The sequence below is a fragment of the Punctularia strigosozonata genome (assembly GCF_000264995.1).
Source record: "Punctularia strigosozonata HHB-11173 SS5 unplaced genomic scaffold PUNSTscaffold_17, whole genome shotgun sequence".
NCBI classification, from domain to species: Eukaryota; Fungi; Basidiomycota; class Agaricomycetes; order Corticiales; family Punctulariaceae; genus Punctularia; species Punctularia strigosozonata.
Window position 1 is genome coordinate 94146 of NW_006767449.1, and position 26842 is coordinate 120987.

The 26842-nt window shown below is 54.1% G+C and overlaps 12 protein-coding genes across 12 annotated transcripts; 7 read left to right on the forward strand and 5 right to left on the reverse strand.

Annotated features, from left to right (window-relative positions):
• The first annotated feature begins 26 nt into the window (after positions 1-26).
• Positions 27-2220, forward strand: PUNSTDRAFT_108161 (uncharacterized protein). Its single transcript, XM_007388156.1, has 11 exons — positions 27-245; positions 303-383; positions 439-595; positions 659-785; positions 837-862; positions 914-1051; positions 1116-1308; positions 1364-1413; positions 1474-1703; positions 1765-1880; positions 1934-2220. Exons 1-11 carry the CDS (start codon positions 89-91, stop codon positions 2054-2056), a joined length of 1398 nt encoding a protein of 465 aa, XP_007388218.1. The 5' UTR covers positions 27-88; the 3' UTR covers positions 2057-2220.
• An 856-nt stretch (positions 2221-3076) lies between these two features.
• Positions 3077-4588, forward strand: PUNSTDRAFT_138466 (uncharacterized protein; the record flags this gene model as incomplete). Its single annotated transcript, XM_007388157.1, has 11 exons — positions 3077-3150; positions 3212-3290; positions 3342-3405; positions 3469-3748; positions 3797-3909; positions 3958-3969; positions 4024-4070; positions 4117-4135; positions 4192-4227; positions 4286-4452; positions 4502-4588. The coding sequence occupies 11 exons, from the start codon at positions 3077-3079 to the stop codon at positions 4586-4588; spliced, it is 978 nt and encodes a 325-aa protein (XP_007388219.1).
• Positions 4589-5446: 858 nt separating this feature from the next.
• Positions 5447-7454, forward strand: PUNSTDRAFT_76298 (uncharacterized protein; the record flags this gene model as incomplete). The annotated part of the gene is made up of 11 exons (XM_007388158.1): positions 5447-5705; positions 5766-5846; positions 5903-6059; positions 6117-6243; positions 6295-6320; positions 6372-6503; positions 6562-6751; positions 6809-6858; positions 6913-7148; positions 7206-7321; positions 7380-7454. The coding sequence occupies 11 exons, from the start codon at positions 5447-5449 to the stop codon at positions 7452-7454; spliced, it is 1449 nt and encodes a 482-aa protein (XP_007388220.1).
• A 130-nt stretch (positions 7455-7584) lies between these two features.
• On the reverse strand, positions 7585-9352 carry PUNSTDRAFT_108165 (uncharacterized protein). Its single transcript, XM_007388159.1, has 5 exons — positions 9180-9352; positions 8965-9123; positions 8688-8908; positions 8199-8637; positions 7585-8140 (listed from the first exon to the last, which is right to left on the reverse strand). Exons 1-5 carry the CDS (start codon positions 9344-9346, stop codon positions 7612-7614), a joined length of 1515 nt encoding a protein of 504 aa, XP_007388221.1. The 5' UTR covers positions 9347-9352; the 3' UTR covers positions 7585-7611.
• A 269-nt stretch (positions 9353-9621) lies between these two features.
• Positions 9622-11430, reverse strand: PUNSTDRAFT_108169 (O-acetylhomoserine ami). Its single transcript, XM_007388160.1, has 6 exons — positions 11373-11430; positions 10955-11304; positions 10730-10884; positions 10571-10667; positions 9905-10512; positions 9622-9849 (listed from the first exon to the last, which is right to left on the reverse strand). Exons 1-6 carry the CDS (start codon positions 11393-11395, stop codon positions 9778-9780), a joined length of 1305 nt encoding a protein of 434 aa, XP_007388222.1. The 5' UTR covers positions 11396-11430; the 3' UTR covers positions 9622-9777.
• A 1202-nt stretch (positions 11431-12632) lies between these two features.
• PUNSTDRAFT_128290 (O-acetylhomoserine ami) lies at positions 12633-14231 on the reverse strand (the record flags this gene model as incomplete). Its single annotated transcript, XM_007388161.1, has 6 exons — positions 12633-12704; positions 12759-13363; positions 13420-13516; positions 13575-13729; positions 13796-14145; positions 14197-14231. 6 exons carry the CDS (start codon positions 14229-14231, stop codon positions 12633-12635), a joined length of 1314 nt encoding a protein of 437 aa, XP_007388223.1.
• A 1081-nt stretch (positions 14232-15312) lies between these two features.
• PUNSTDRAFT_108174 (alpha/beta-hydrolase) lies at positions 15313-17895 on the forward strand. Its single transcript, XM_007388162.1, has 7 exons — positions 15313-15420; positions 15509-15779; positions 15830-16862; positions 16919-16966; positions 17021-17296; positions 17350-17437; positions 17496-17895. The coding sequence occupies exons 1-7, from the start codon at positions 15352-15354 to the stop codon at positions 17700-17702; spliced, it is 1992 nt and encodes a 663-aa protein (XP_007388224.1). The 5' UTR covers positions 15313-15351; the 3' UTR covers positions 17703-17895.
• Positions 17896-17935: 40 nt separating this feature from the next.
• PUNSTDRAFT_108176 (uncharacterized protein) lies at positions 17936-18879 on the reverse strand. The gene is made up of 4 exons (XM_007388163.1): positions 18487-18879; positions 18293-18429; positions 18171-18241; positions 17936-18111 (listed from the first exon to the last, which is right to left on the reverse strand). The coding sequence occupies exons 1-4, from the start codon at positions 18853-18855 to the stop codon at positions 17996-17998; spliced, it is 693 nt and encodes a 230-aa protein (XP_007388225.1). The 5' UTR covers positions 18856-18879; the 3' UTR covers positions 17936-17995.
• Positions 18880-19283: 404 nt separating this feature from the next.
• PUNSTDRAFT_55476 (uncharacterized protein) lies at positions 19284-20415 on the forward strand. Its single transcript, XM_007388164.1, has 6 exons — positions 19284-19393; positions 19439-19592; positions 19651-19728; positions 19783-19885; positions 19946-20003; positions 20061-20415. Exons 1-6 carry the CDS (start codon positions 19358-19360, stop codon positions 20313-20315), a joined length of 684 nt encoding a protein of 227 aa, XP_007388226.1. The 5' UTR covers positions 19284-19357; the 3' UTR covers positions 20316-20415.
• A 180-nt stretch (positions 20416-20595) lies between these two features.
• On the forward strand, positions 20596-21808 carry PUNSTDRAFT_122791 (uncharacterized protein). The gene is made up of 4 exons (XM_007388165.1): positions 20596-20786; positions 20861-21283; positions 21337-21375; positions 21461-21808. Exons 1-4 carry the CDS (start codon positions 20648-20650, stop codon positions 21658-21660), a joined length of 801 nt encoding a protein of 266 aa, XP_007388227.1. The 5' UTR covers positions 20596-20647; the 3' UTR covers positions 21661-21808.
• A 459-nt stretch (positions 21809-22267) lies between these two features.
• Positions 22268-24142, forward strand: PUNSTDRAFT_128294 (uncharacterized protein; the record flags this gene model as incomplete). The annotated part of the gene is made up of 7 exons (XM_007388166.1): positions 22268-22391; positions 22454-22608; positions 22664-22723; positions 22774-22812; positions 22876-23618; positions 23673-23913; positions 23944-24142. The coding sequence occupies exons 1-7, from the start codon at positions 22323-22325 to the stop codon at positions 24140-24142; spliced, it is 1506 nt and encodes a 501-aa protein (XP_007388228.1). The 5' UTR covers positions 22268-22322.
• Positions 24134-26812, reverse strand: PUNSTDRAFT_108180 (uncharacterized protein; the record flags this gene model as incomplete). The annotated part of the gene is made up of 15 exons (XM_007388167.1): positions 24134-24298; positions 24355-24417; positions 24474-24598; positions 24652-24790; positions 24845-25052; positions 25100-25206; positions 25261-25446; positions 25501-25583; positions 25643-25696; positions 25759-25836; positions 25893-25926; positions 25980-26030; positions 26087-26542; positions 26600-26620; positions 26681-26812. 15 exons carry the CDS (start codon positions 26810-26812, stop codon positions 24257-24259), a joined length of 1779 nt encoding a protein of 592 aa, XP_007388229.1. The 3' UTR covers positions 24134-24256.
• Between the last annotated feature and the right edge of the window lie 30 nt (positions 26813-26842).

The following is a 26842-nucleotide window of genomic DNA, read 5'->3' on the forward strand; positions in this document are numbered from 1 at the left end:
CCCCGCGAGGCTACCAACGAACGGCCATGCGGACTCCAGTCACGTCAAGCTGCCAGACCAGCCCCAGCACCCCAAGAACTTGACGCTCATGCATCCCGGTGAATATGCCACCCATCTGGAGGAAAAGTGGCGCACGGCCGTTGCGGACAACGAAGAGAGCTTGCAGCGGTTCTGGGACAGGTTCCGTGGCAAGGGACGAGAGGTCGGGTTTGGCGAAAGTTTGTTGGCAATTCTCCGGTCGTCTTGTGAGTTGGCCGGGCGACGGCTATGCTACTGAAATACTGCTGATGTATACGAGGTAGATCTGAACGTCCTCTTCGTTTTCTTCCCTATCGCGTGGGCTTCACACTGGGTACCATGGCACACTGGAATCACCTTCGCATGTACGTCCCCTTTCAAGCTTTGGTCTACAATGCTTGCGTTGACACTGCGACACAGTATGCTTTGTCGCCATCATACCCATGGAGAAAATGTTCGATTACGGCGGCGAGCAAATGGCGTACTATCTTGGGAAGGACTTGGGAGACCTCGTAGTCGTCACGCTCAACAACGCTGTTGAAGCCACGCTTGCGATCATCCTTCTTTTGAAGTGCGAGTGAGTAAGCCGGTGTGGAGAAATATAAGGTACCAACTCGAACCTGACGATCGGCCTCCCCAGAATCAAGATCCTGCAGTCCACCATCGCTGGCGTCGTCTTGTTGCATCTCCTCCTCATACCAGGAACTGCCTTCCTGACAGGCGGAGCCCGTATCTGGGAGCAAAATTTGCATCCTCACCCGACGCAGGTACGAAAGCTATAGCCCGCGTTCCATGCCGATCTGAACATTTAACCTTAGTTGAACCATTCCTTGCTCACCATCGGGTAAGTCTAGGCCATAGTCCTGATATCACGCTATCGACCTTGATATCGCAGGGTCTTGACGCTTTTGCTACCGACGGCCTTCTTCTCCTCCATCAACCGCGGTACAGCGTCCGAAAGTATAGTATCCGACGACCTTCGGCATACCTTCCTTCAGATGAGCCGCGGCTTGGCCATCATACTTCTGCTTGTGTGAGTTTTTCGCAGTCCATCGTCTCCCTTGCCTCGTTGACTCAACGGCTCTCGCGGTATGCAGCTACATCGCGTCGAGGATATACCTCCACAACCCTCCCGGAGAGGACAACGCGCTGCGCGTAGCACATAACGCACCTGAGGAAGTCTTGCATGAGGAACATCATCTCCAGACATCACGGCCGGAGGTCAACGTTTGGTGCTGTATCGCGCTGCTGCTCATAATCATCGCGATCATGGCCGTGACGGCCGAGATGGTATGTCCCCTCACCTTGTCAACTCGCCGAACTCGATCCAACGCGCTCTCTCTAGCTCGTCGAGAGCATCGAGTTCGTCCGCGAAGAAGCCGGCATCCAGGAAGAGTCCGTTTCGTTCCCGCCTTTTTGTAAGCCGATCGCTGACCGCAGAACGGTGCTCTGCAGGTGGTTCGGCTTGGTCCTCTTACCCATCGTCTCCTTCTCTGCCGACGGCACGGTCGCGATCGTCTTCTTCCTGCGCTACATGCTCAAGATGTTCCTCGGCACCCCGTCCCCGCCCGCGACGCTCGCGAAAGCACGCGCGATCGACCTTAGCATCCAGTTCACCTTGTTCTGGATGCCGTTCTTAGTGCTTTTGGGATGGTGGACGGGCAAGCCTTTGACGTTGTTGTTCGGTCAGTAGGTTCTCGATGCCCTCGAAGGATATCGGTTCAAGAACTGACACTCGCAACACAGATATGTTTGAAGTAGCGCTCTTGATCGGGGCATGCTTCCTGGTGAACTACGTCACCGCCGATGCGAAGACCAACTGGGTGGAAGGATGCATCATGATGGCGTTCTACGTCATGATCGTAAGCGTCCTCGTCGTGAGCATGCGCTAGCAAGATGCTGAATGATCTTCTAGGCACTTTGCTCGTGGTTCTACACCGGCGAACCCCAAATCGAGGAGATGGTGCGATGCGAGAGCGTTGCAGCGGCAACCGAAAGCACAGGCACGAGCGAGATCGTCGCCAGGTTGCTTCGGTGACACAAGCTTCCTTTCTCATGGGACAGAGACGCCTCTTCGCCCATCGGATCCGATCGACGCGGGCATCTGTCGCAATGCTTGCTTAGTTGTCCGTTTGATCGCTGATATGCGGCGAGATAGTTCTCTTGCATCTTTGTTCTTACAGTCGTGACATTTAATTGCGGAGCGGAATATACCTTTGGAAACATGCCTGAAATGGATTACAGTAATGCGAAAATAACTTGGCGCGGTCGATGATGGGGGCACGTCCGAGCATTTCTAACCATCCTAGGATTAACATGATGCAACACCCAGGCAGATGAATTCAGAGGGTCATCGGTTAGTGCTATGTTTCAAACGTATAGACTTGCCCTCAATGAACAACTTGGCAGATAGTTCTCACTTAATCGACGCATGAATCTTCGTCTCTGAGGTCCATGCTGTAAGCGTCTCAGTCCAACAGCCATCACACATGCCTTGATGTCTAGCTTCATGGTATATCGTCGGGTCGTGGACACGCCGTGGCAGCTGATCTCACGGACATGAGAAATCCGATGGAAGGATACTAACTCAGCGGCATTTCTGGTCCAAAGATTCTACACCTGATATGACGGACTTCGTGCACTAACTGCTGGCGCAATTGCTCTCGCAGAAGCAACACTCGTACCCGACGGCTTATCGAGGGTACCCATCACAAGCTACACCTGGCTAAAGATGGCGTTGGATCTTCCCGCCCTTGATGTGTGACGACTGCCCCGGTTCTACTAATACCCGTATCATCCGATCCTTTGTCTTCGGCACTGGTATCATGTAGTAACCATCCGCAGGCTGTATACGCGGCGTGCAAACCGCTCTGAAGGCACTACTCATAGTTTCGGCGGTGTTCAATGCTATGACCGCCACCGTCTCGCCCACGCACTATTATAAACTGATGTATCAGTATTTCTACGTGCCATTGGAATGAGTCTAGCGATGTGCTCTGCACCTTTTCTGAACACTCTCCAGGCTCACCTCTATTGTGCCCGCTTATTCCCTTGTACCATGTCGTCTACGAGCCCGCTCGATGTCGGCCTCACATTGGGCGCTCTCTACGTTGGATTGTTGTTCTCAATTTTGTAAGTAATATTCAGTTCGTTCATAACCCCCGACGTCACGCATTGACATCAACTTATTCAGCTTATTCGGAATCGCTACTCTGCAGTCATACAGGTACTTTGCAGAATACCCGAAAGATACGCTCGCCCTGAAATGCCTGGTATGAAGTCTCGTTCAGATAGAAACATTCATCGTTGACTGTAATTATCAGGTATCCACCATATGGGTGCTTGATGCTATTCACTGCGCACTTATCTCGCATTCTGTATATTACTGTGGGTTGAACGGCCCCAACTCGCATCACAGCATCTAGACCTCACGATTTGCCAATATGATAGACACGATCCAGAACTACTTCAACCCAAAGGTTCTGTCAACCGCAGTGTGGTCGCTAGACTTGCAAATAGCTCTCTCCAATGTCGTAGGCTGCACCTGTCAAGCATACTTTATCTTCAGAGTCTGGGTGCTCGGCCGCTCGTATCTGGTTACAGGTGTATGCGCGCTGGTAACCCTCACGTGGCTGGCCCTGGGTATGGTCGTCACGTACAGCGCATTTCACGACGCAGAGCGGAGCATCAGTTTGTGGGAGAAGGCTTTTGGGTGGGGCGTTCGATCCGGGTACGATGGATTTGCTTTGTATATTACTATTCATCCAATTGTTTATAGATTGTCTCTTCCTACAGCCGCCGACGTGTGCATTTCTGCGTCATTGATATTCTATCTGTTTCCGAAGAGGCATGGTCTTACGAGTACCAATCGGTTGATCAAGCGAATCCTCAGTGAGAACGACGGTTTCTGGATGATTCCACATCTAACCAAATCAGCAGTCTTTACAATTGGTTCGTAGCGGGCTACGTGGCTGTTTTGATTTTACTGTACTGAACTCTCGCAAGAAACGTGCTTGATAACGTCGTCTGCCACGATTGTCGATGTGATCTGCGTACGTCCATACTCCCAGTTCGAGATTTAGACTCATAGAATCCTAGTTTGCGTCGATGAACAACTGTGAGTCGCCTGACCTCTGAGTGCATATGGGGACCAGTAATGCCGGGCTTGCGCAGTCGTATATATGGGCGTATACTTTGTTTCATCCAAGCGTGAGTTTAATGAGTCCCTTGCCCATCAAAGGTCAATGCTCTAACACCAGTTGACCAGTATATGTTAACGCACTCCTCGCATCTCTCAACGTGCGGAAAGATCTGAGAGCCAACTACGCGGTCACTCCTATATCAAGGATGCAACTCACCGCTCCCGGATCCGCGAATATTCACTCCTCCTTCCCGCGATCTCCCGCGAACGGGGTCGTACTGCCAGATCAGATTGTAAGTGGCAGCATAAACATGCTACTCGACGTTCACTGCACTGCACCAGGATCTTAAATCCCCTACTGGCACAACACTTGGGGGCCTTGAGGACGAAGGACCCATTGCATGTTACAAACGGGCGCATCAAGTTTAGATGAACATCACGCAGTCTGAAAGTAGTAGCACGAGTCACAATCCATCTCTGTCTTGTGATTGAGTTGGTTGCGTTCGATTACGGTGTCAGGGTGATGCAGAGCACTGAACTGAACGCCAGGTCTTTGAAGCGCATCGCGATCACGTGACGTAGTGCGCTGCCGCGCTCTTGTCCTCGTGTCCATCTTCCTCCTAGCACATTCCGGCATGGCTGCCGCCGTTCTTGCGTTATGATCCATGTAGACCACTCCCTTTCGTGTGTTTGGATGCACCGGTGGAAGCCGGTAACTCCTTTGCCTCGTCCGGACTACGGACCTACTCGTTCATGGAATTAGGAATGCCGGATCTGCCGTAAGTACTCTAGGCCGCGAGCGCCTATCACCAGATGAACAGATACTGGAGTACTTATATGCGTATACTGAATAGAGAACGGGCTCTAGTCTTGCTCGCGGCAATGCTCTTTTGTAACCGCCGACTTCCTTGACACTACGCCTAGAATGGTTCACTCCTGGAACCCCACTCGACTGTGATTGGTGAGAGTACTATCGACTGTTTATTATGCAAATAGTTTATGATGTGACAGCCCTCATCGATAAGATTCTTGTTGCGCTATACTTACGCGTACAACATGCTCGTTCAATGCTGCAAAGCTCTATGCGCGCTGATTTGACAGCGGCGCCAAACTCGAGACTTCTATTCAGCTACGGTGTGTCTACTATCCAGCCATCTGGCATGTGTGGACACGGCAGAACCATGTGGGCGCCTTGTGTCAACGTATTTATAAGACGAGTCCGGGGATGGCCTTGGCGAGCCCGCCACCTCCCTTCGGACCTCCTCCTTTCGTACGCAAATGTCGCTCATGCCGTCTGGAGAGCGTAGTGCTGCGAGTCCGAAGCATGGCTTGCAGTCGATCCAACCTAGTGCCAGAGAGGAGGTTGAGCGGACAGCTCCTGTCCATGAAACACGTGGATCGCGACGACTTTCCAGAGCCAGGGAAGTTGTGCGCGAGGTTGTCGAAGAAGAGGAGGAAAACTTTCAAAAATTCTGGGACAGGTTTCGCGGCAAGGGACGGGAGGTGAGCTGGAGCGAGAGCCTGCGCAACATCGTGTTTTCGTCGTGTAGGTCCTCCAACAAGTAAGTGCGTGCCCTCTTTACACCAACATTCTGTTCCGCAACAGGGCTCAACATCTTCTTCGTCATTCTCCCGATCGCTTGGGTTTCTCATTGGGTACAATGGCATACCGGCTTGACGTTCGGACGTACGTCGCAACCCTTCGGTGCAACCGCCTGTACGCACCCTGATCATACATTTTAGTATGCTTCGTTGCTATCCTTCCCATGGCCAGGATATTTGACTACTGCGGCGAGCAGATGGCGTTCTACCTTGGCTATAGCCTTGGTGACCTGGTCGTCATCACGCTCAATAATGCTGTGGAGGCGACTCTTTCCATCATATTGCTTTTGAAATGCCAGTCAGTATTATTTGTCGTACCTCATCTCCGAAGGCGCCTCACTCTTTGTCGTACCAGGGTGAAACTGCTGCAATCCACGATCGCAGGTGTGGTGCTTCTCCACCTGCTCCTCATACCTGGGACTGCGTTCCTTGTCGGAGGGGCGCGCATCTGGGAGCAAGAACTGCACGAGCATCCTACCCAGGTACGGCCGGGTCTTTCTTGCACTTTAACCCTTACACATTATGCTTATCAGCTGAACCACTCACTTTTGACGATCGGGTATGCTATCCCTGCTGTAATATGTAGATTCTCACTGACACCTTCGCGAAGAGTCCTTGCCCTCCTTCTTCCATCAGCCTTTTTCTCGTCGATTGGCACGGGCTTACCGTCAGGAATTACTACTGGTCTCCGACATGACCTCGGACAAATTTCTCGAGGTTTGGCTCTCATACTGCTGATTGTGTAAGCCAGGATTCACCGCGCAACGAAGGTTCTTCTGAGCCTCACATTTGGCGACTAGATACATCGCGTCCCGCATTTATTTGCATCATCCACCGGGTGCAGAGGGTCAACATGTGGACGCACACCTGCCCCATGCATTAAGGATCAAGGAACGCGAACTCGCTAGGCAGCGCCCGGAGGTGAACGTTTGGTCCTGTATTGCGCTGTCCCTCGTCGTCATCGTGCTGATGGCTGTTACCGCTTGGATGGTGCGTGTGCCTACTAGCTCCCAGTCACCTGCCTTCACCTTGAACATGTTGGTATAGTTAGTCGAGAGTATCGAATTCGTGCAGGAGCGTAGCAACATACAAGACGAGTGAGGTATCAAATATGCGGTTCGTGTGATGCCATCTGATGGGACGTGGACCAGGTGGTTTGGCCTCGTTTTCCTCCCGATCGTATCTTTCTCTGCGGACGGCGTAGTCGCAATCGTGCTGTTCTTGCGCGTGCTGTTCCGGGCCTACCACGGCAAAGACAAAGATTCCTATATAACGACGCTGGCGAGAGGCCGAACGATCGATCTCAGCATACAGTTCACGCTGTTCTGGATGCCGTTCTTCGTCTTGCTCGGATGGTGGACCGACCGGCCGTTGAGCCTGCTGTTTGGTGAGTATTTCGACTGTACCGAGGATCCTGACATCGGAAGCTGAGCAAGTTTTCGAGATATGTTCGAGGTTGCGCTATTGCTCGGCGCGTGCTTCCTGGTGAACTATGTCACTGCCGACGCGAAGACGAATTGGGCCGAAGGTTGTATCATGGTCGGTTTCTATGTGATGATCGTTCGTTTTCAACCTTGTTCATGTTGTAGTGAGCGTTCACTCACGGTCGTCTTGACAGGCGCTGTGTTCCTGGTTTTACCCCGGCAACATGGTGATCGAGGAAATGGTCCAGTGTCAGAAGAATATCCTTTGAAATTGTGACTAGCTTCCATATGCCAGTCCTCGTTGTCCTGCTTGCTTCAGAGTCATTTGCAATATAACATGCATTGAACCCAATTCATATGATACTGTACAGGATGGTCGCATGCGTTCGCGCGGGGGTGAATAAAACTTGAGCTCATCATTCATGATTAGACAACATCGAAGAAACCGGCCATATCCCAACCTCCTTCAGGCTGTCCCTCGCGCACCCATCCCACCCTATCCATAGTCAAGCCCGCGACCCTAACGAACAACGTCGAATCGAGCAGCTCGAGACCCGGTAGCTTCTCGTCCGCATCTTCGAGCGCCTTCGAGAAATAGCCAGGGTACCGGTGACTGTACAGCGTCGCGTAGTGCGCGAGCGCCCTCTGGATCTTCGGAACGTGGTCGTCCGGGTGGCCCAGCACGGATTGGATGAGAGGCAGCCACGGGTTTGGCACCGTCTTCACACCCCGCGCGCCGAATGTTTGTGCCGTGATGGGCTCTTTCTGTTCGGGGGGTAGAATGTCCGTCGATGTGTTGTGGTAGAAGGACTCGAGACCGAGCGCAGGACGGCCGCGGCCGACGTACTCTGTAAGCACGGTTGCGAAGTACGCATGTAAGAGAGCGAGCTGCGAGGCGGGTTTCAGAGCGAGCACCAAAGAGGGTATGAACAAGGACGATGTGACAAGGTGCATCCTGTAGCAACATAGTTGATCAGTCACACGGGCATCAGGAACGCGGAGAAAGGGCTTACAAGAAGAAGTCGGCATTGAAGTCTTTGCCCTTGGTGAAGCCGCCGACGCCGTAGATCAAAACATTCGTCCAGGCGATCTCTTCCAATTTCTCCTCAATATGTCCCTCGGCTCCGCCGAGCCACTCGTCGGTATAGGCGAGGATTTTGCTAACGCGGTCCTCGTCGTTTAGCACGTCGGCCGCTGACTCCGCAAGATCCCTCGGACGACGAGGAGAGAACAACGGATCCTTGAGTACCCGTGCAAGAATCGTCAAAGCATGCGTCTTGCTCGCAGATGTTGGTACGGGTAGTTGTGACGTCGTCGAGGAGATGGAGAGCGAAGGCAGGAGGGAGGTCACTCGAGCAAAGGCAGAAGCGCTCTTCGGTGGGCCTTGGTCGAACAGGCTCTCAACCATCAAAGTAGGGGATGTCGCTGCATGCACGCATGTCTGAGCAAGGCCTGAGTCACCAAATTAGCGCGATTCGGCATAATCAGCTGGGAATAATCACCTTCGACGAGAATGCCCGGTATTCCGAATTCGATCCCGTAACCAGTATGAATCAATGGGTGCAGGAGGCCTCCAATGAAACGATTTAGGAGGTGAGGATGAGACTCCGCAGTCTTGCCGCCAAAGTTGAACTTGTGCGAGAATATGTAGGTCTCGAGTGTCTCCTTCGCGCCGTTCTTCTTGATGGCATCGACGAAGAAGTTAACGTATGCATTGTAATACCTATGAAGTCAAATTCAGTACGGCCAATAGCAGACGTCGAATGACGAGGTGCTCACCTCTCGTCGCCGAGGTGTTCGGTGAAATTGTCGGTAGTGATCTCAGAGGGTGACTTGAACGCGTCCCGTTGAGACTTCTTGTCCTGTTCATACGCCGCTTCGATCAATTCTCCATTCCCTCCCAACGTCCAGAGGGCGAGCAGGCGATGTGCAGTATGGCTGGGTCTCGACGTCAGACAGGCCGACCAATCAGTCACAGAGGACAGAGTACGAACTTGTGGAACCCTCGATCATTGAAGAAGATATGCCATTTCTCGTGGTTATCCTTGAGCGTATTCGCCAGATATGTCGTCGAGCTCTGGTCAATCCCTGGCCAACGTCCCGGGGAGAGATGCGACGTCGGCGGCGGGAGAACGGACGGGAACAGCTCGTCGAGACTCATGATCACGTTCCTCGGACCAATGCCCGCCCGTCCATTGGTGATATATATCCACGAGAACAAACTCGCGACGTCATGAGGTAATGAAGCCGGAGCATGAGCAGAGCGCAGTTACGATGATGCACAAGGCGGGGTGGATAACCTCAAACAGAGCGACGCATGCTCATCTGCCCATGCCACATGCTGTTTCTCTCACTGCCAGCTTCCTAGTGTGAACGGGGCTATCCAAGCTTACAAAGTACAGCATCTTGTGAACGTCTACGACGCCTGGCATGGGAGCACGCTCGTATCCAGATCGCTCCATCATGAGAATAGAATACATATCGCACTTTAACATTAGTAGACTTCTACGTTCGGGCAGCTGGTGCCGTAGGCAGGTAGGCTCGAATTTTGCCCTCCGTACCCCACGTCAAGGTTTCCATAGACTTGTTGCTTCAAGGTACAACCTTCAACGCCTCCTCGAAATCCGCAATTATGTCCTTGATGTTTTCGATACCCACCGACACCTGACAAGCAAGGGACGTTAGCGCGTATGTTTGGTAACGACTTGCTTAAACCTACCCGAATGAGATCGGGAGTAACTCCGGACGCGAACTGCTCCTCGGCCGTCAGCTGCTGATGTGTGGTCGTCGCAGGATGGATCACGAGCGTCTTCGCGTCTCCGACGTTGGCGAGGTTGCTCGCCAGCTTGAGGTTGTCCACGACCTTGCTCCCGATCGCCGCGTCGCCCTTGACGCCAAAGTTGAGCACGCCGCCGAACGCGTTCTCCCTGAACAGCTTCTTCGCGATCGCGTGCGAGCCGTGGTTCTCGAGCCCGAGGTAACTGACCCATGCGACCTTCGGGTGCTTCTCGAGCCAGCGCGCGAGCTCGAGCGCGTTGTCGCTATGCCGCTGCCCGCGAAGGCTGAGGGTTTCGAGACCTTGGAGGAGTAGGAACGCCGCGAACGGATTCAGCGTTGCGCCGAGGTCGCGTAGGATCTCGACCCGGACCTTCACCGCAAACGCAAGGGGGCCGAAAGTCTGCGAGAAGACGAGGCCGTGGTAGCCCTCGGAGGGCTCCGTGAAGGAGGGGAACTTGCCCGAGCGCGTCCAGTCGAACTTGCCCGAGTCGATGACCACACCGCCGATGGTGGTGCCGTGGCCACCGATCCATTTCGTCGCGCTGTGGACTGCAGAGCGACGTTGAATTAGGGGGGCAACGTGGAGATAAGGGATGATGAAGCGTACCGACGATGTCGGCACCGAGATCTATTGGTCGGATGAGGTATCCGCCGATGCCGAACGTGTTGTCAACGATGAGAGGGATTCCGTGGTCGTGCGCAAGCTGATGAGGGATATATATGTCAAATTAACGTTTATCACGGTTTCCCAATGGGAGGTACGGACCTTGGAGATCGCGGGGATGTCAACGACATTGTACTTCGGGTTTCCGATACTCTCTACGTATATCGCCTTCGTCTTCTCGTCGATGGCACCCGCAAATGCCTCTGCGCCATCCCCATGCACGAACTTCACGCCTATACCGAACTTCTTGAAAAGCACTGGCGAATGACGGGACGGTAAGCATGGCCGAATAACGAGAAAAATCCCAAGTGGCTGTGATGCACTCACCCTTGAACTGGTTGTACGTTCCACCGTACAAGTACGACGTCGACACAATGTTGTCTCCCGCCCCCGCGATGGCAGCAACAGCCATGAACTGCGCCGCCTGGCCCGACGCAGAGGCGACAGCCGCAGCGCCGCCCTCGAGCGCCGCGATACGTTTCTCGAACACGTCGACCGTCGGGTTCCCGATGCGCGAGTAGATGTTCCCGAACGTCCTGAGGCCGAAGAGGTCCGCGCCATGTTCGGAGTTGTTGAAGACGTAGCTCGTCGTCGCGTAGATCGGCGGGGCGCGCGAGTTCGTGGTCGGGTCGGGCTCTTGCCCCGCATGCAGCTGCAGCGTCTCGAACTCGGGCTCTCTGCACGAAGGAGAGGGGTGAACCTCGTCAGCCGCGATCTCCGCCCAGTCCCCTGTAGCCGAACTCGCCTGTAGAAGTTGTTGATGGACATCGTTGCTGGTCAGCGGCCAGGTAGCAGGATATAATCGACCGAAAGATAATCTGCAGACGATATCATGGCAGGGTATATGTACTGTGCCTTGATGTAGTCCATGGTCAATATGGCGTGCTGAGCGGACGATCATCACGCAATTCGCTGTGATCATGAGCGCTGCGTTGGGCGAAGGAACCTTGGGCGACCGGTCGCGGTCACGGTAGTAGGTAGGTAGGTAGTATTACCCGGCGCGGTCCCAATACCGGAACAGCCGGTTCCCGAGGCCTCGCTTTAGCGAGCTGGGACACAGTGGCCTCAACGGTTCCCGTCGGCTCGTGTAGAGCTAACACACCGTCTCGGCCAAAGTGTGCATTACAATACATGAAAGTCTATCTATAGTACCTAACATCTGTAAGCTACTCTTCAATCTCTGCGAACAATTCTGCAAGCTCCCGCTGTTCGTCGTCATCCTCATTGTGGTCGCCTGAAGTCTGTAAGTCCGAAAGTCATTCGACTAGTGTCCGCTCTGAACTCAAAGTCTGATGGGGCACGATAGAAAATCATGGAACAGGTACTGCTCCTTAGTTAGTTATCCTACAGCTCACGATCACCCCGAAAGATCCGGATGCATGCTTTCCGATGTACACGACAATCTGTATGATAATCGCAGCGGGAGAGCAGTTGACCAAGGGGACGGACGATCCATATTTGCGGCCTGAACTCGCTCTTTCGCTCTTGCAAATCGTCAAGATGGCGACTGGATGACGAAGAAATGATGAGCCCAGGCTTGTTCTGCCGGACCCTCGTATGCTATCCTGCTCCAGCGAACGTTATCCCCGAACACGGGACTCTGTCAAGATGGCGAGGGGGGAGCTCGGCTTGCGCACTATTGCAAACGACTTCCCAGCTCGATCTTTTGAATGGAATGCGCAGGGTTCCGATGCGAGGGAAGAACAGTTTGATGAGTGCGTGGATAACATCTTGTGTCTGGGACCCGAGGGGGTCCATAAAATTGAAAAAACGCCAACAAAGACGCGGGTGTCGGTCGACCTATTTAGGTTGTGAACAGTGAGCGTCCAGAACGCCAAATCTCCGCCATCCAAAGTTTCATCATAATCATGAAGGTATCTCACATACGCGGATCGTTTCATTCTGTATGTACATCGCGTGCAACACTTGGATAACTGTGACCTCTTTAGACTTCTACGGTTCAGTAACCGCCGGTGCTGGCTTGAGGCATCAGTCCCCAAGACCTTCACGGCAGGACCTTCAACGCCTCCTCAAAGTCGGCGATGATATCCTTGATGTTCTCGATGCCCACCGAGACCTGATGTATGAGTTAAACACTCTTTCAGTCTTCAAGGGCATCGATCATGCTTACGCGGATGAGTTCGGGCGTAACACCGCACGCCAGTTGCTCCTCTGGTGTCAGTTGCTCGTGTGTGGTCGTCGCGGGGTGTATCACAAGGGTCTTCGCATCACCTACGTTCGCAAGGTTGCTCGCCAGCTTGAGATTGTCCACGACTCTGCTCCCCAACGTCGCATCGCCTTTGACGCCAAAGTTGAGCATGCCGCCGAAAGCGTTCTCCCTGAGTAGCTGCTTCGCCAGCGCGTGCGTCTCGTGGCTCTCCAGCCCGAGGTAGCTGACCCACGCGACCTTCGGATGCTTCTCGAGCCAGCGGGCGAGTTCCATCGCGTTATCACTGTGTCGCTGCCCGCGCAGGCTGAGCGTCTCAAGCCCTTGCAGGAGCAGGAACGCCGCGAACGGGTTCAACGTCGCGCCGAGATCGCGCAGGATCTCCATCCGGACCTTGACTGCGAACGCGCGCTCGCCGAAAGCCGCGAAGTTGCGACCATGGTAGCCCGGCGCGGGTTCGGTGAACGACGGAAACTTGCCCGAGCGCGTCCAGTCAAACTTGCCTGAGTCGATGATGACGCCTGCAATGGTGGTGCCGTGCCCGCCAATCCATTTCGTGGCGCTGTGTACTGGAATGGAATGATTAACTTCCTTGTGGCGTAAACTATGAGGTGAGTATCCTTACCAATGATGTCGGCGCCGAGGTCTATCGGCTTGACGAGATACCCACCCATGCCAAACGTGTTGTCGACGATCAAGGGGATCCCGTTGTCATGAGCAAGCTGAAGTAGGAATACCAGGTGAGTCGTCTTCCACGATGTAGGAACGTGCTTGGCGTACCTTGGAAATCGCTGGAATATCGACAACGTTGTGCCTCGGATTGCCGATGCTCTCCACGTATATGGCCTTCGTCTTTTCATCGATGGCGCTCGCAAAGGCCTCTACACCGTCGCCGGGCACGAACTTTACGCCGATGCCGAACTTCTTGAAGAGCACTGATAGTTGAGGGTGAGCATCGTAAGCACGCCTGTGATGAACGCAACGTGCTGCGAGACGCTCACCCTTGAACTGGTTGTACGTCCCCCCGTAGAGGTATGACGTCGATACGATGTTGTCCCCGGTGTCCGCAATCGCTGCCACCGCCATGAACTGTGCTGCGTGACCGGAAGCGGTAGCGACGGCTGCCACGCCGCCCTCCAGCGCCGTGATGCGCTTCTCGAACACATCCACGGTCGGATTGCTGATGCGCGAATAGAAGTCGCCGGCCGTGCGCCCCCCGAAGAGGTCTGCGCCGTGCTGCGAGTTCTTGAAGACGAAGCTCGTGGACGCGTAGATCGGCGGAGCGCGCGCGTTCGTTGTCGGATCCGGTTCCTGCCCCCCGTGCAATTGCAGAGTCTCGAACTCGGGTGCCCTGGAGTAAAGAGGGAGCCCTGCCTTTAGCGGGAACGCCTAGAAGTCCTACAGTTCAACTCGCCTGTAGAAGTTGTGGGTGGCCATGGTCGCGTTTCGGTGGCTAGTCAACGAGGAGATGGCCTTCAAACGGTATACAGCCGGGCTATTTGAATCCTGAACCATGAGAGTGCATGTACTTTGCACAGAACATGTTGGTAATGGTGGTGTGTGTGAAGACACATGGGTGCCTGTAGACTGTTACGACAGCTGAGCGATCTCAGCACGCGTTTGACGTTCGCGTTCTTCGCAGTACAGGCCCCGCGAAGACACTGCTGACTTAGACGAATACGCGCGAAGGCGCCATCCACTGTGCTCGGGGGTTGCTAGTCGCAGAGCACAGTGGACACCGCGTCGCCTGCCGTCGCCGCCGCCGCCGTTATGGATGACCCGGGCGGTCGAGCTTGGTACCCGGTGTACTTTGTGAACGCCACGAAGCAGACGCTGAGAGACCGTCTTATATATACATCCTTCCTTCTCCCGTTTGGTGAGAGTAAGGTACGCAGTCAAGCCCTGGAACCTGACAACCAGATCTTCAATGAGAGTAAAGGGGGTGGGCTGCCGTGTAGTCGCATTAGTCCATTCGCGCTGCGTCGTTCCACCGACAGATCACAGGCGACCATCTGGTACACACAGAGCGCCGTTAGTGAGGCATCCGGGAGGTCACCCGCTCGCGGAAGCTCGGGGAGTGAATGATTCGAAGACATCTGCACGTAACCGTGGCGTCTCGCCGACCACTGCTGCTCTACCCAAGGTTATCCCCGGCGACACCATGTCTCAGGATGGCGAGAGTGAGTGAGCGGGAGGTCCCATGCTCGTCTTCCGCCGTCCTGACTCTCGTAATATTGACTATGTCCGGCAGAGAAGGGGTGAAAAATGGAGCAGTCATGTCCAAGAACTAGATGGCGATCGCGGGACGAGACAAGCAGCGTTTGGTGTACGTGCCCTCCCGTCTTCCACCTCTTCGTCCGTTATGTATTGGTGCCACAATTCTGTGCCAATGCTTTGCGCCCCGCCAATGAGTCGAAGGCCAAGCTGGACGCCGTCAAATCTTGTGTTGACATGGGACCCTATGAGCAAACGGTATATCTGCACCATATGGAGCTGACGCGGGTTTCGACTTCATCAGAACGGACTTCATACCACTACAACGCACCCCCAAGCAGCAATGTCCTTGAAAACTGCACCCTACGGTACCTGGCAATCCCCAATATCGGCAGAATCGCTGTTTGTACAGGTGTGGACTAGCGTTGCCACTACGCTCGGTAGTGTAGAGGCTAACAATCTGCTCGGATGATCGCGCACGCTATCTGCGGGTTGTATAGTCTATCTCGTTCGACAATGTGCTCGTTGATGAAGTTACCGGCAAGATATACCTCATCGAGAGTCGACCGTCCGAGGATGGTCGCAGTGTCGTCGTAGACACGGCTACCGGAACCGACCTCGTTGGTCCCGGATGGAATGTCCGCACCGGCGTTCAGGAATACGGCGGAGGCCCTGCCATCGTCTATAATGGGATCCTCTACTTCTCGCACTTCGTTGATAATCGAGTATATGCGGTCAAGTCAGGCGAAGAGCCTAAGGCGATCACACCAGGTCAGTTCCGCGATCATTCGTGGTGCTATCCGAGCCTTAATCTCGCGTAGACAACAAGAACCACCGCTTTGCGGATTTCGACGTCTACCCTTCCCTGAATGGTTCTCCCATCCTCGTCGCCATCCTCGAAGATCATACCAAGCCTGCCCCTGCGGACGTTGTGACGTCTTTGGTTATCATCGACGTTGATACATCCACCGTCTCTCAACTCGTCTCCGGCATCGACTTCTACTCCAGCCCGCGCTTCTCCCCCGACGGTACCCGTCTGGCATGGCAGCAGTGGTCCCACCCTGACATGCCTTGGGAAGGCTCCGAAATCTTTGTTGCCGACGTACACATTCAGTCTGGCTCGGCTTCGCCAGTAACCCTTGACACGCCGATACACGTCGCTGGCAAGAAAGGCGAGATCAGCGCGGCCTATCCCACCTGGACGAAGCACAACACCCTCTTCTTCACCAGCGACGAGGGCCGCCTACGTTTCCAAAATCCTTGGGCGTACGCGTCCGGGACTGCCAAAGCGCTACTCAAGGAGCCTCTCGATCAGGACTTCGGCCAGCCGCAGTGGTTCTTGGGCTGGCAGTTTGGCGCTGCGCTGGACGACGCCGGCAAGTTTTTCCTGTTCTCCGCGAGCAAAGAGGGACGGGACGTGCTTCAGCTCGTCGACGCCTCCACGGGGACCTCGAAGGAGATCGACGGCCCGTATGCCGAAGTCGTCTCGCTTCGCCGTGCGGGGACCAACAAAGTGGCGGTAGTGGGCCAGAGCATCAACGCGCCGACGTTCCTTGGCTTGGTCACGTTCGACGAGGGGCTCAACCCGTCATTCGTTACGATTAGGTCCACCTCCTCGGGCGAAGAATTGTCCGAGGGTCTGCTTGCGAAACCGCAACCTATCACGCTGAATATCCCTGGAAATGAGCTATGCCACGTCATTTACTACGCGCCGACGAACCCCGATTACTCCGGGACGAGTATCGAGGGCGAGAAGCCGCCGTGTGTGGTCGGCGTTCACGGCGGACCGACTTTCAGGACTGGACAGGGATTGGACAAGGCGAAGCAGTTTTGGACTAGCCGTGGCTGGGGATGGTGAGATTCGACGCTGTTCTCGAAATTGCCCGCTCATGGCTGACGGGATGTTGCAGGCTGGACGTCAACTATGGTGGCTCATCTGGCTACGGTCGTGACTATATGTGAGCACGTTGCTCGATGTTATTACTTGGTGTTCTTACCGCCCACGGCGTCAGTGATCGTTTGAAGGGCCAATGGGGGGTCGTCGACGTCGCAGATTGTGTGGTCGCCGTACAGTTGTTGTCCCTTGCGCCATACTCCTTGATCGATCCTCGGCGCCTTGCCATCCGTGGCGGTTCTGCCGGCGGATACACCGTTTTGCAAGCGCTCACGCACCCTGATCCGGAGTGGGCGAAGGTATGGGCGGCGGGCACGAGCATGTACGGCATCTCAGACCTCAGGGGTTTGGTGTCGGACACGCACAAGTTCGAGAGCCAGTACATGTACAAGTTGTAAGTCGGAACCACTGCGTGATTCATGTTATGGGGCGCTGACGTTCTTTCAGGATGGGCGGCACGTTGGAAGAGATACCTGAAGTGTACGAGGAGCGTTCGCCAGTCGAACATGCGGACCGGATTGTGGCCCCGCTTCTGGTGAGCACGTCATCGTAATTCATCCCGTAGCACTCGCTGAATGCCCCATACCTCATAGATCCTTCAAGGACTCCTTGACGCCGTCGTGCCGCCAGCCCAGGCGAATGTAATCGTTCAGAGCATTGAGGATCGACACGGACAAGTTAAATACGTCCCTTTCGAGGGCGAGGGACATGGGTGGAGGAAGGCAGAGACAAAGGTGGCCGCGTTGAATGATGAACTTGCGTGGTACCAGGACGTGTTAGGGCTGAAGCAAAGCGAGTGAAGGTTGCGGAACGACAAGCTCACTGCTGACTGCGTACCGAATCCAAACTTGCCGTGATCGCACAAAGACGCATGCTCAGATTCCGATGTCCCTTTGTTCTCGTTTCCACGAGTGTTCATCTTCCGTATGTGCTTGTACACGACTCTCTGAAGCATTGAAGTAGAGCTTATGTATGGCAACGTTCGCGTGAGCCTTGAAGCAAGCGCAGGGCCGAGCGCCTGCTCGCGAAGAGTGGATAGTACAGATGTATTATGAGTGCGTACTACCTACGGAAGATATCCTCTGCGACTACATTAGAACTTTGCCTCCCAACTGACCCCGCAACCGCATCCCGAGCCCTTGGCTTGCGGATTGTCCACAACACGGAACGAAGACCCAATCAACTCGGTCGCATAGTCTATCGTTGATCCTAGACAAAGATCAGACACATGCATCGGTTCGACACGTTGTGAAAGTGGGTGTACGAACCCTTCAACAATGCGAGAGAGACTGCGTCGACTACGACCCGCGCGGATCGGACCTGAGGATGCTCGAAGACGCTGCATGCATTCATTCAGTGGCGGATACGATACATACACGCAACAACTCACTAGTCTTCCGGCTGCTTTCCCTCCGATAAATAGGCAAGGTCCATCTTATATTGATAGCCATGACACCCGCCTGCCTCCACCGCAATGCGGAGGGCAACATCATCCACTTTCTCTCGCTGACTTATCTTCCGCAGTTGCTGCCGAGCGAGCTGTCAATCAGCGTCGCGACAGTATGCATGCGTACGAACGCTTACCTCGGCAGCCCTTTCCGTGAGCCCGATCTTCGCCTCGGTTTCGGGTATTGGCTCGACATCAACTTCTAGATCTTCCAACGCGTCGGCTGTCGGGGCAGACGTAACCCTGCACTGTTGCGCAGGTGGGTGTGTGGCTAGCGCGGCGCGAGCCGAAGGTGTGGTGGAGAATTCGCGAGACCAGTATATCTGAGAAGCAGAGCGACCATGCCGGGGTGCGATATACGATGCAACGGAGCCAGTGGGAGAGGTCGCTCCCCTACCAGTGTGGACAGTCAAAGTAGCTGAGTTGCTCGAATTGTCCTGCCTCGTCGCACTAGTCGAGGCTATGCTGCTGTGCCGTGCATGTCCGTGTAATGTGGTACGGGCCATGTCGAGGGGGGCGCTGGCGGCTGCAATATGGGAGCGGTACCACGCGAGGACAGGGGCCTTCGTGGCGCCCGATGCGTACGTCCTAAATGCAGCGAGAGACATTGCCTTGACGAGCAAGGTAACTTAGTAGTTGTAGATTCGAGGAAGGAGGAATTGGGTACGAGTGCAAGCGGCGATTCGCGAACCGAGTCTTGGTCAGTCATGTGTAAGCCTCACCGCTACGGCTGGGACGGCGTACCTGGAGTGCTATTCGACTGAGCTTTGGGCTCGAGATTAGTTCTAGTGAGCCTACGGATATATATTGTACAACATATGGTTACTCGGGAGTGCGGAGGTGCACGGAGTGCCGTGAAATCTATGACGAATTACACATCCCGCTTCGCTCAGGCCATAGCCTATAGCTCGCCTGCTTGACTCCCCGACTTCTTGTTTCACGCACAGTCTATATATTACACTGCTTCGACAAGGATATCAGTATATCTGCTCGCAGAAGCAAGCAAACATGGCAGCAGCAGCGTTCGTCCGGCATGGCAAGAAGGTACGCATCGGCGTCATCCTCTTCGTGCCCATCTCAATTGGACAGATCGTCGCTATAGGCAGGAACTATGTCGACCATGTGAAGGAATTGAACAACACCGTTCCGAAGGAGCCCTTCTTCTTCCTCAAGCCCACGTCCAGCTATCTTCCCTCAGGAGGCAACATCGAGATTCCCCGAGGTGTGGATGCGCACCACGAAGGTTAGTACCGGTCATACTGTTGCTTCTAATTGGAGATGTTGATGCACATGCGATACAGTCGAACTTGGTCTTGTCATCGGCAAGTCAGGGAGGGATATATCCCAAGCAAATGCCTTCTCGCATGTCGCCGGCTACGGTACGTAGGATGTATGTCACGCTATCACGGATCAGGCTCTTACTACCCTCTCAGCTCTGGCTCTGGACATGACCGGTCGCAACGTACAAAACGAGGTGAAGAAGAAGGGATTACCATGGACCACTGCAAAGGGCTTTGACACCTTCACCCCGATCAGGTAGCGTACCCCACAACACTGCATACATACAGGAAACAGCACTGACGCCCTCGTATCCAGCTCCTTCATTCCAAAAGATGCCGTTTCCGACCCGCAAAATCTGCGTCTCTCCATGAAGGCATGCATATATACCCTCATTGAAGCAACTCGTGACTGAAGCTCCTCATCATCCCAGGTGAACGGCATCATCAAGCAAGACGGCACGACGGCCGACATGATCTTCCCCATTCCCCGCCTCATCGAGCACATCTCCTCCATCATGACCCTCGAAGAGGGCGACCTCGTCCTCACGGGTACACCCTCCGGTGTAGGTCCTATCGTACCCGGGGACCGTATCTCTTGCTCGTTGGCGGACAAGGATGGCAAGGAGATTGCCAAGCTCGACGTCGGCGCCGTGCAGCGGGAGGGTGGTTATAGCTTCAGCCCTTGAAGTACCTCCGTTGCTAAATCGTAGGGCGAGGACGCTGGGTTTGCATGGAGAAATAACAAAAACCGAAATTGAATCATATGATGCATTCGTCATACGCTATTATACCAATGACTACGAGTCTCCGCTACTCACGGTGACCTTGCGCGTGTATCTCCAAGTCGTTCATGGATCTGTGCGACAGTCAGACGAGGCAGACGAGCGCGTTTATCCCAGGCGTGACAGGGCGCTGACACGAACGTCTCGCGTTCTCGTCACGCTTCTCGCTTCAGCTTGCCCCTTCGCTAAGTTCACGCCCACTTGAACAGCTAACGCCTGCCGTGTCCCCCCTCGTTATGTCGAGCAAAATACCTTGGGAATCTGTCAAAATGCTCACGCTCAGGAGTCTGTGCCAAGAGATCGGTGCGCCGCACTGGGGGGCCATGCGGAAAGACGAAATGATCGCGTTCCTCCAGGCCGCCAACGAGAAGGGAGGTGAGTGAATCTCGAAAGCCCTTCGCAGTCGTTTGGGACGAGGGGCGTTATTGATCGTGTGCTACATCGCGCAGTGGAGGCCGCTGCGAAGGAGATGCCCACGCCCGCCAACATCGAGACGCGCGCGGATGGCACGTCCGTCAAGCGCAAGGCGGCGCCGAAGGAGGAGCCCTCCGTTCTCGTTGGAGGAAGCGAGACGCCGTCGGCCAGCACGCGGAGCAAGCGGGCTAAGGCGGTAATTCAGACGAGGAGCTCGAGCACGAAGGCGGCCAAGGCTAAGGCTGAGAAGGACGCGGCCAACGGCGTTGGTAGGAAGCCGGCGCCGAGGAAGAAGAAGCGTCCTGCGAAGAAGGTGGAGAAGACAAGCATCAGCGACGACGAGGACGCCGAGGGAGAGGACGTGGAGCCGTCTGACGCGGAGGCGGATGCGGAAGGCGAGCCGTCCCAGGAGGCGCCGAATGATGATGCCATGCAGGAGGACGTACCCCCTCCTTCTGGTAGGTTATCCTTATTTGTCGATACTCATACGTGTGGTCTGACCGTGGAGCAGCCTCTGCAGAAACGAATGACGCTACTGCCACTGACGACGGTGCGTGTTTCTCCTCTGCCGCTTGTACCTCCTGTTTACGAGCTCTTCCTGCATGTACTCGGCTCCGCTCTCACACTGCCCATAGATGTAGCCGGAAGTGGTGTTGTGCAGGATGCATCGCCCCCTGAACCCGTTACTGTCGTCGAGACTACGGCCACCGAGATGGTTGTCGATCCCGCTGGGACATTTACCGCTTCGGAAACCACGCAAGTCGTAGTCCTCACCAACGAAGACGCAACATATGCAGTTGCTGCAGAAGGCACATCGACGACCCCCGCTGCATGAAAAACGCGAACCGATGCGATATGACGACTCTCTGTTGTGAAAATTCGTACTTCATCGACAGGGTATATATTTGGCCATCCTTCCCCGGCTCCATTGCGCTGCTTTATATATGAAAATAATAATACGATCACAATTCAGGTGTTTCCTCTCGCGCAGGCGAGAAGCCATTCCTGGATTTCTGCGACGCGATAAACCTTCTTCCTCAAACGTTTTTAGGTTTCTGGATTGTGTGCGGATACCTACCGCTCTCGACCGAGTTGCGTTGTCATGTGGCCTGAACGCGAATCACGTCTCACCAATAGGATAATGAAGCCTGAGGCCCGAGGTCCTACAAACATTCCAGATCCCAAGAGCATCATAGAGGCCAGTATGTGTACCGTGGAGTCGAACGGACTACCGTTAACCAATGCATCTCCCGTTCATCTGACTCATGAAACTCGTTGCCACGCTTCGAAGGAAACGTTGCTTGCACGAGGCCAGTGCTTCGCACCGCCTCCAGGCGTCGTGGATGGCAGCCCTATTACCCAAAGGGCGGGAATAGGACCATTGTCCGCAACTGATATTCACACTCAAGGGTGAGGCAAGCTTTGAGATTCGCCCCATCTCCAGTCGCCGCTACCTTCCGCGCGGCAAACATTTTCTCTTTTTTCCGGTTACACGACATGCCTACGAGTCGTGAATCTTTGGAACGTGCACCAGCAGAACACGGGGAGGATATGTCACCTTCCCAGGTAGAGTGTGCTCGCGGATGGAAACGGACAGTATATATTGCTAACGTCCCTCCCGTCGTCAGGTTCGCCAGTCAAGCAGGATCCCGTCCACAAGGGAACGTGAATCTAGGCGAGAGGATCATTCTCGAGATGACCGTGGCCATCGTGGGCGCAGAGAAGATAGCGTCAGACCGTATAGTCGCAATACGGATGGGATCAGCGCCTCGGAAGTCGCCAAGTCAGCTAACCTTCTTATTTTTTTCCATTGGCGAACGCATAACTCATTCATCCAGTACTCATAGACCGACCCAATCGCACCGCTCTCGGACAGAAAATGCCGAGGCACGCCATCCGTACGTGTCGCTTGTACCTGAGCGATGGTCGTTTATCAACATGTCTGTAGACTCGTTACCAATGGTTCTCGAGATATCGTGGACACGGGGTATGTTGTCCAACACACGCTTAAAGTATGATCTTCTGACATTTGGCTTGTTTGTGTCAAAAGCGCACCTGCTTCAACCACAAGAAGCAGAGGGCTCTTGGGAATGGGGGCAGGAGTCATACGGTGGATCAGCACGTCGAACACCAGCGAAGCTCCCGATGTTTCGGGCACAGGAAGACCAGACGAGGCCAGTAGTCAACTTCAGCAAGCGCTTCGCCGTATCAAATCGCTGGAAAACCGAGAGAAAGACCTGACCGCGAAGCTTGCAGCTCGTGACGAGCAGTATGCGACGGAGGTTTCGCGGTTGGAGTATCAGAGCCAGCGTACAAAAGGCGAAACGGAACAGTATCGGAGCGAAATCGCGAGACTACGGGCAGACCTCGTCCAGGCGAAGGAGGCCCTCGCCAGGCGGCAGGACGTTGCGTTGGACACGTTCAATGTCACCGCGGACCAGGTGTCAGAAGCCTACCTCCTATCCAGTGGTCCTTACAGCCTACAGGTCATCAACAACGCAATCGACGACATGGTCCAGAACATACTGGTCGATTACGAGAAACTTTCCCATTCGCAATCCCACTCGACATCCGTAGACACTCCCCCGCCTCCCACTGATTGTCATCCCCTCTTATCTCCGTTTTGGACCATGAAAATGGACTCGGAATCGAGGGGACTAGTACTCGATGCGCTCCTGCATCATTCGGTCGTCCGATTCCTTGAGGGGACTGTTTTCAGCTTTGGGGTCGTACCCGCACACTTCCAGTATGATCCGTTTGCGTCGAGGATCTACGAAAGATTACGAGAGCAAGGTGCGTAAAAGAAGCTGCCGCATCTTCCAGGGTTTAATATATGAACGTTCTCAGAGCCGTGGAGCACCACTCAACGATGGAAATCCCTCTCCGTAGCCGGCGCAGTGAGCGTATGGAAGCCGGACTTCGTCACGCCAATATCCAACGCAGCGAGAGATATCATCGCAGCCTTCGCATGCGCTAGCAGGACAACTCTGGAATTCTTCTACCCGCTAGCTCCCAAAATCGAGCAAGAAATACATCGTATATGCTGTCTGGCTTATCAGCTATCCGTTGCGGTCAAGCGTGATATAGTGTCCGTTGAGCTGACCGTAACGTGCTCCAGGTTATTCCTTCGTCCTGTTGACAATCAGCTTGCCGAGCTACAGTGGGATATGGGTGCGCAGCCGGGTGATATGGTCATTGGCGACTATAGCTTAGGGCTGACAAAGACCACCGCGGAGGGGCAATCGACAATCGCTGTACTGCCGAAGGTCGTTACCACCGCCTTGCTGCGTTATGCCGACCAAAACCAGGCTGCTTAAGATGTGACCATTGGAGTAGCATAGTGGTTTCAGTCAAATAAAGGTACATGTTATCGTGCTCGTTGATTTGGAGAGTGACTATGATCATCAAGATAATGCTGTCCTTGCTCATGTTCAGTCATAAGCGACGGTGGCGGGCCCATAATGGTAACCAGTCTATCGTGAGGTCAGTCTGCTGTCCAAGATGCCGCATTCTTACGGAGAATGCTCACCCCAACCTGCCACCGGATACGGGCACTCAGTTCGGTGCCTCCCATGATCAAGCAGATATCGAACTGTTCTTGACATGTCAACGCTGAGGGGTCGCCTTGAGAAGGCTACCGCTACCCACAGAGACTTCCCGGTACCATGTAGAGCCGTGTGGTGACCTTCTCTTCGGAGAGGACATAAATGGGGTCCTAAGGTCGGCGTTCACGGTGCAGATCTTATCAAAGCCTCGCATGTAGTCGGTTTGGCCTGCATCATGATGAGGATGCATGTTTCAAGCAGGAATGCGAAAAAAAATCCACCAGGTAACGTCATGAACTTCGGAGGAACACTTCCACGATATGCATAGATGGCATAGGACCTTTGGAAGTTTAGTGCATTGTTGTCGATATACGCGTGATAAGTCTGAACAAATTCCTTGGTAGAGGCGACTGCGTGACCCTAAATCATAGACGGTGGTTATTTGATTAGCTGATTGTTATACGAGATGCTCACCTTGGTGAGGATAGTACTCCACAAATTTTTGTGCTCGAGCGTCCCCTTATAGTAACTGATGTAAGCCTCTGCTGCCCTTTCTACGTGAGCCGGGTCCGCGTGGTCATAGGGGGTGATGATTTCGATCCCATAATAGTTTTTTGATACACGTGCAGTTACCACGTCGTCGATGTGCCAAGCCAATGCACCATTGGCGACAGCTTTTGTCCTGCCCAGAAGTTGTCAGAGGAAATTATGGAAGCGGGAGGGCTTTACATTGGTCCATCTGGTCGACTGACGGAGATACCGTAGCTCCGAGCCCACCTAGATATCTCGCTGTAGATATAGGGGGAGCTAGCCAGTCCCCCGACTAGAATAACGTTCTGGTACACCTGCGTTACGATGCGGAGACTGATCGTAATGACTCATCTACTCACGTCCGTGACTTGCCCTTGATTATCGATCGCGATCTCGAGGCCTTCCTTGATGGCCTTGAGAGAGGCAGCGAAGAGCGACGCCATGTCCTCTCCGGGAATTCTGAGGCGCCCACGCAAGACTCCAAGTTCAGCCACAGATTTGAAACCATCCAGTTGAACCCAGGAAACATCGCTCGGATCTGCGAACTGAGCAGATCCCGATGTTGGTGTGAAGGACCATCGCCATCGTTATTGACTCACGATCTTTTTGGCGTTCCGGTCGAAGTGCTTGACGGCTTGCGCGATAGACTCTGGATTGTCCCACTGAGAGTCCTTGAGACGTACTATTTGTGCATGCTCAACTATGAGTGATCATGTAGCGACTTGCAACGCCGTGACAAACCTCTGATGTATGCGTCGAAGGCTTGAGTAACAAATACCGCTCCGGCCAAGTAACCTACGTAGCAGAGCCCCCGTTAGTGCTGGCGCTCAGATTGCAAAGGAAGAGGGGATGCCTACAGCGCGATGCTGCTGATTCTTGCAATCGTAATGGTCCGATCTTCTGGATTTGATATCGAATGATATCTATCGTGCCGCCTCAAAACATGGAGATAATTGAAAGCCATATTCGTCAAAGAAAGCATGACAGCTACCTCCGCAATCGCAAAGAACGAGATTCGCGTCCGGCTGTAAGACAACCATTCAGCTGACAGGAAGCTGAGCAATGATACAGCCCATACCACTAGCCAGGAACCTATGCATCCGCTCTCTATGGAGTACAATATAGCTGCCTAGGGCGGATTCAATATCCTACAGCCACTGGGTTGTGCATGAACGGAGGACGTACTTCAGCTTCCGTGACGAATCGAACTCTGTTGCTACCGCCGGCGTCGACAAGATCAGCATTGATAGCAGCTTGCCTCATACGACCTTGCTGTCGACCCTCCCACCCATTGGGTGTAGTAAGGACGAGGGACAACGAGGAATATAAGCTAGTCCAAAGCATAGGACCATCAGCATACACAGTCGAGATGTATTCCTGCAGCTGTTCTTTCACATATCCCAAGTAGTGTGAGAATATGTCATCGGCAGTCAGCGTTCCGGTGAGCGGCTTCAGCACGAGGTCCTTCACGAGTGGCAGGTGAGATGGTCGAAGATGCATCTTCCACCACTCCGCGCGCGTCCATTGTTGCATTTCGGCTTCGAGAAGCATATCATCGTTATCGGTCTCTGCGCCGAAAGCCTTCGGGTTGCCATTACTGTCGTAGTAAACTACCGACGGAACTTTTCCATCGGGTGTTACCTGATGATATATATCAGATTAATGTCCCTGCTTCAAGGACAGATGGATGATATCTACCTGTCTTGCCCAACGCAGGACCTGCGGGCGGAATGTCAGCACACCTCCACCTCGTCGTTGAACTGAATATCGGGTACGCACTTCCTCGAATTTGGGTACCTTGCCCGGTTGCAAAATACAGAAGGATGCAGCGCTGTAGGTAGTCCCAACGTCGATGGAGATTACCAGCCTCTTGGCCAAGCCATCGTACGGCTTGCGTGTCGCATCAGCCATGGTGTAAGAGGGCGAGGGGGCCGGTCACCG

Excerpts from the sequence above, each read along its gene's own strand:
- PUNSTDRAFT_108161 (XM_007388156.1), top strand. The coding sequence starts at position 89 with ATGCATCCCGGTGAATATGCCACCCATCTGGAGGAAAAGTGGCGCACG. Across the intron at positions 596-658 it reads ATCCTTCTTTTGAAGTGCGA|AATCAAGATCCTGCAGTCCA; the intron begins GTGAGTAAGCCG and ends CGGCCTCCCCAG. Across the intron at positions 1,414-1,473 it reads GAAGCCGGCATCCAGGAAGA|GTGGTTCGGCTTGGTCCTCT; the intron begins GTCCGTTTCGTT and ends GGTGCTCTGCAG.
- PUNSTDRAFT_108165 (XM_007388159.1), bottom strand. The coding sequence starts at position 9,346 with ATGAGTCTCGACGAGCTGTTCCCGTCCGTTCTCCCGCCGCCGACGTCG. Across the intron at positions 9,124-9,179 it reads AATGATCGAGGGTTCCACAA|CCATACTGCACATCGCCTGC; the intron begins GTTCGTACTCTG and ends GTCGAGACCCAG. Across the intron at positions 8,638-8,687 it reads ACCGGGCATTCTCGTCGAAG|GCCTTGCTCAGACATGCGTG; the intron begins GTGATTATTCCC and ends TTGGTGACTCAG.
- PUNSTDRAFT_108169 (XM_007388160.1), bottom strand. The coding sequence starts at position 11,395 with ATGTCCATCAACAACTTCTACAG. Across the intron at positions 11,305-11,372 it reads TCCATCAACAACTTCTACAG|AGAGCCCGAGTTCGAGACGC; the intron begins GCGAGTTCGGCT and ends TCCTTCGTGCAG. Across the intron at positions 10,513-10,570 it reads TCTCGGTGCCGACATCGTCG|TCCACAGCGCGACGAAATGG; the intron begins GTACGCTTCATC and ends GTCGCTCTGCAG.
- PUNSTDRAFT_108174 (XM_007388162.1), top strand. The coding sequence starts at position 15,352 with ATGTCCTTGAAAACTGCACCCTACGGTACCTGGCAATCCCCAATATCG. Across the intron at positions 16,863-16,918 it reads ACTAGCCGTGGCTGGGGATG|GCTGGACGTCAACTATGGTG; the intron begins GTGAGATTCGAC and ends GGGATGTTGCAG. Across the intron at positions 17,438-17,495 it reads GGATTGTGGCCCCGCTTCTG|ATCCTTCAAGGACTCCTTGA; the intron begins GTGAGCACGTCA and ends CATACCTCATAG.
- PUNSTDRAFT_108176 (XM_007388163.1), bottom strand. The coding sequence starts at position 18,855 with ATGGCCCGTACCACATTACACGGACATGCACGGCACAGCAGCATAGCC. Across the intron at positions 18,430-18,486 it reads TCACGGAAAGGGCTGCCGAG|CAACTGCGGAAGATAAGTCA; the intron begins GTAAGCGTTCGT and ends CTCGCTCGGCAG. Across the intron at positions 18,242-18,292 it reads GGAAAGCAGCCGGAAGACTA|CGTCTTCGAGCATCCTCAGG; the intron begins GTGAGTTGTTGC and ends GAATGCATGCAG.
- PUNSTDRAFT_55476 (XM_007388164.1), top strand. The coding sequence starts at position 19,358 with ATGGCAGCAGCAGCGTTCGTCCGGCATGGCAAGAAG. Across the intron at positions 19,886-19,945 it reads GACACCTTCACCCCGATCAG|CTCCTTCATTCCAAAAGATG; the intron begins GTAGCGTACCCC and ends CCTCGTATCCAG. Across the intron at positions 20,004-20,060 it reads ATCTGCGTCTCTCCATGAAG|GTGAACGGCATCATCAAGCA; the intron begins GCATGCATATAT and ends TCATCATCCCAG.
- PUNSTDRAFT_122791 (XM_007388165.1), top strand. The coding sequence starts at position 20,648 with ATGTCGAGCAAAATACCTTGGGAATCTGTCAAAATGCTCACGCTCAGG. Across the intron at positions 20,787-20,860 it reads GGCCGCCAACGAGAAGGGAG|TGGAGGCCGCTGCGAAGGAG; the intron begins GTGAGTGAATCT and ends TACATCGCGCAG. Across the intron at positions 21,284-21,336 it reads GGACGTACCCCCTCCTTCTG|CCTCTGCAGAAACGAATGAC; the intron begins GTAGGTTATCCT and ends ACCGTGGAGCAG.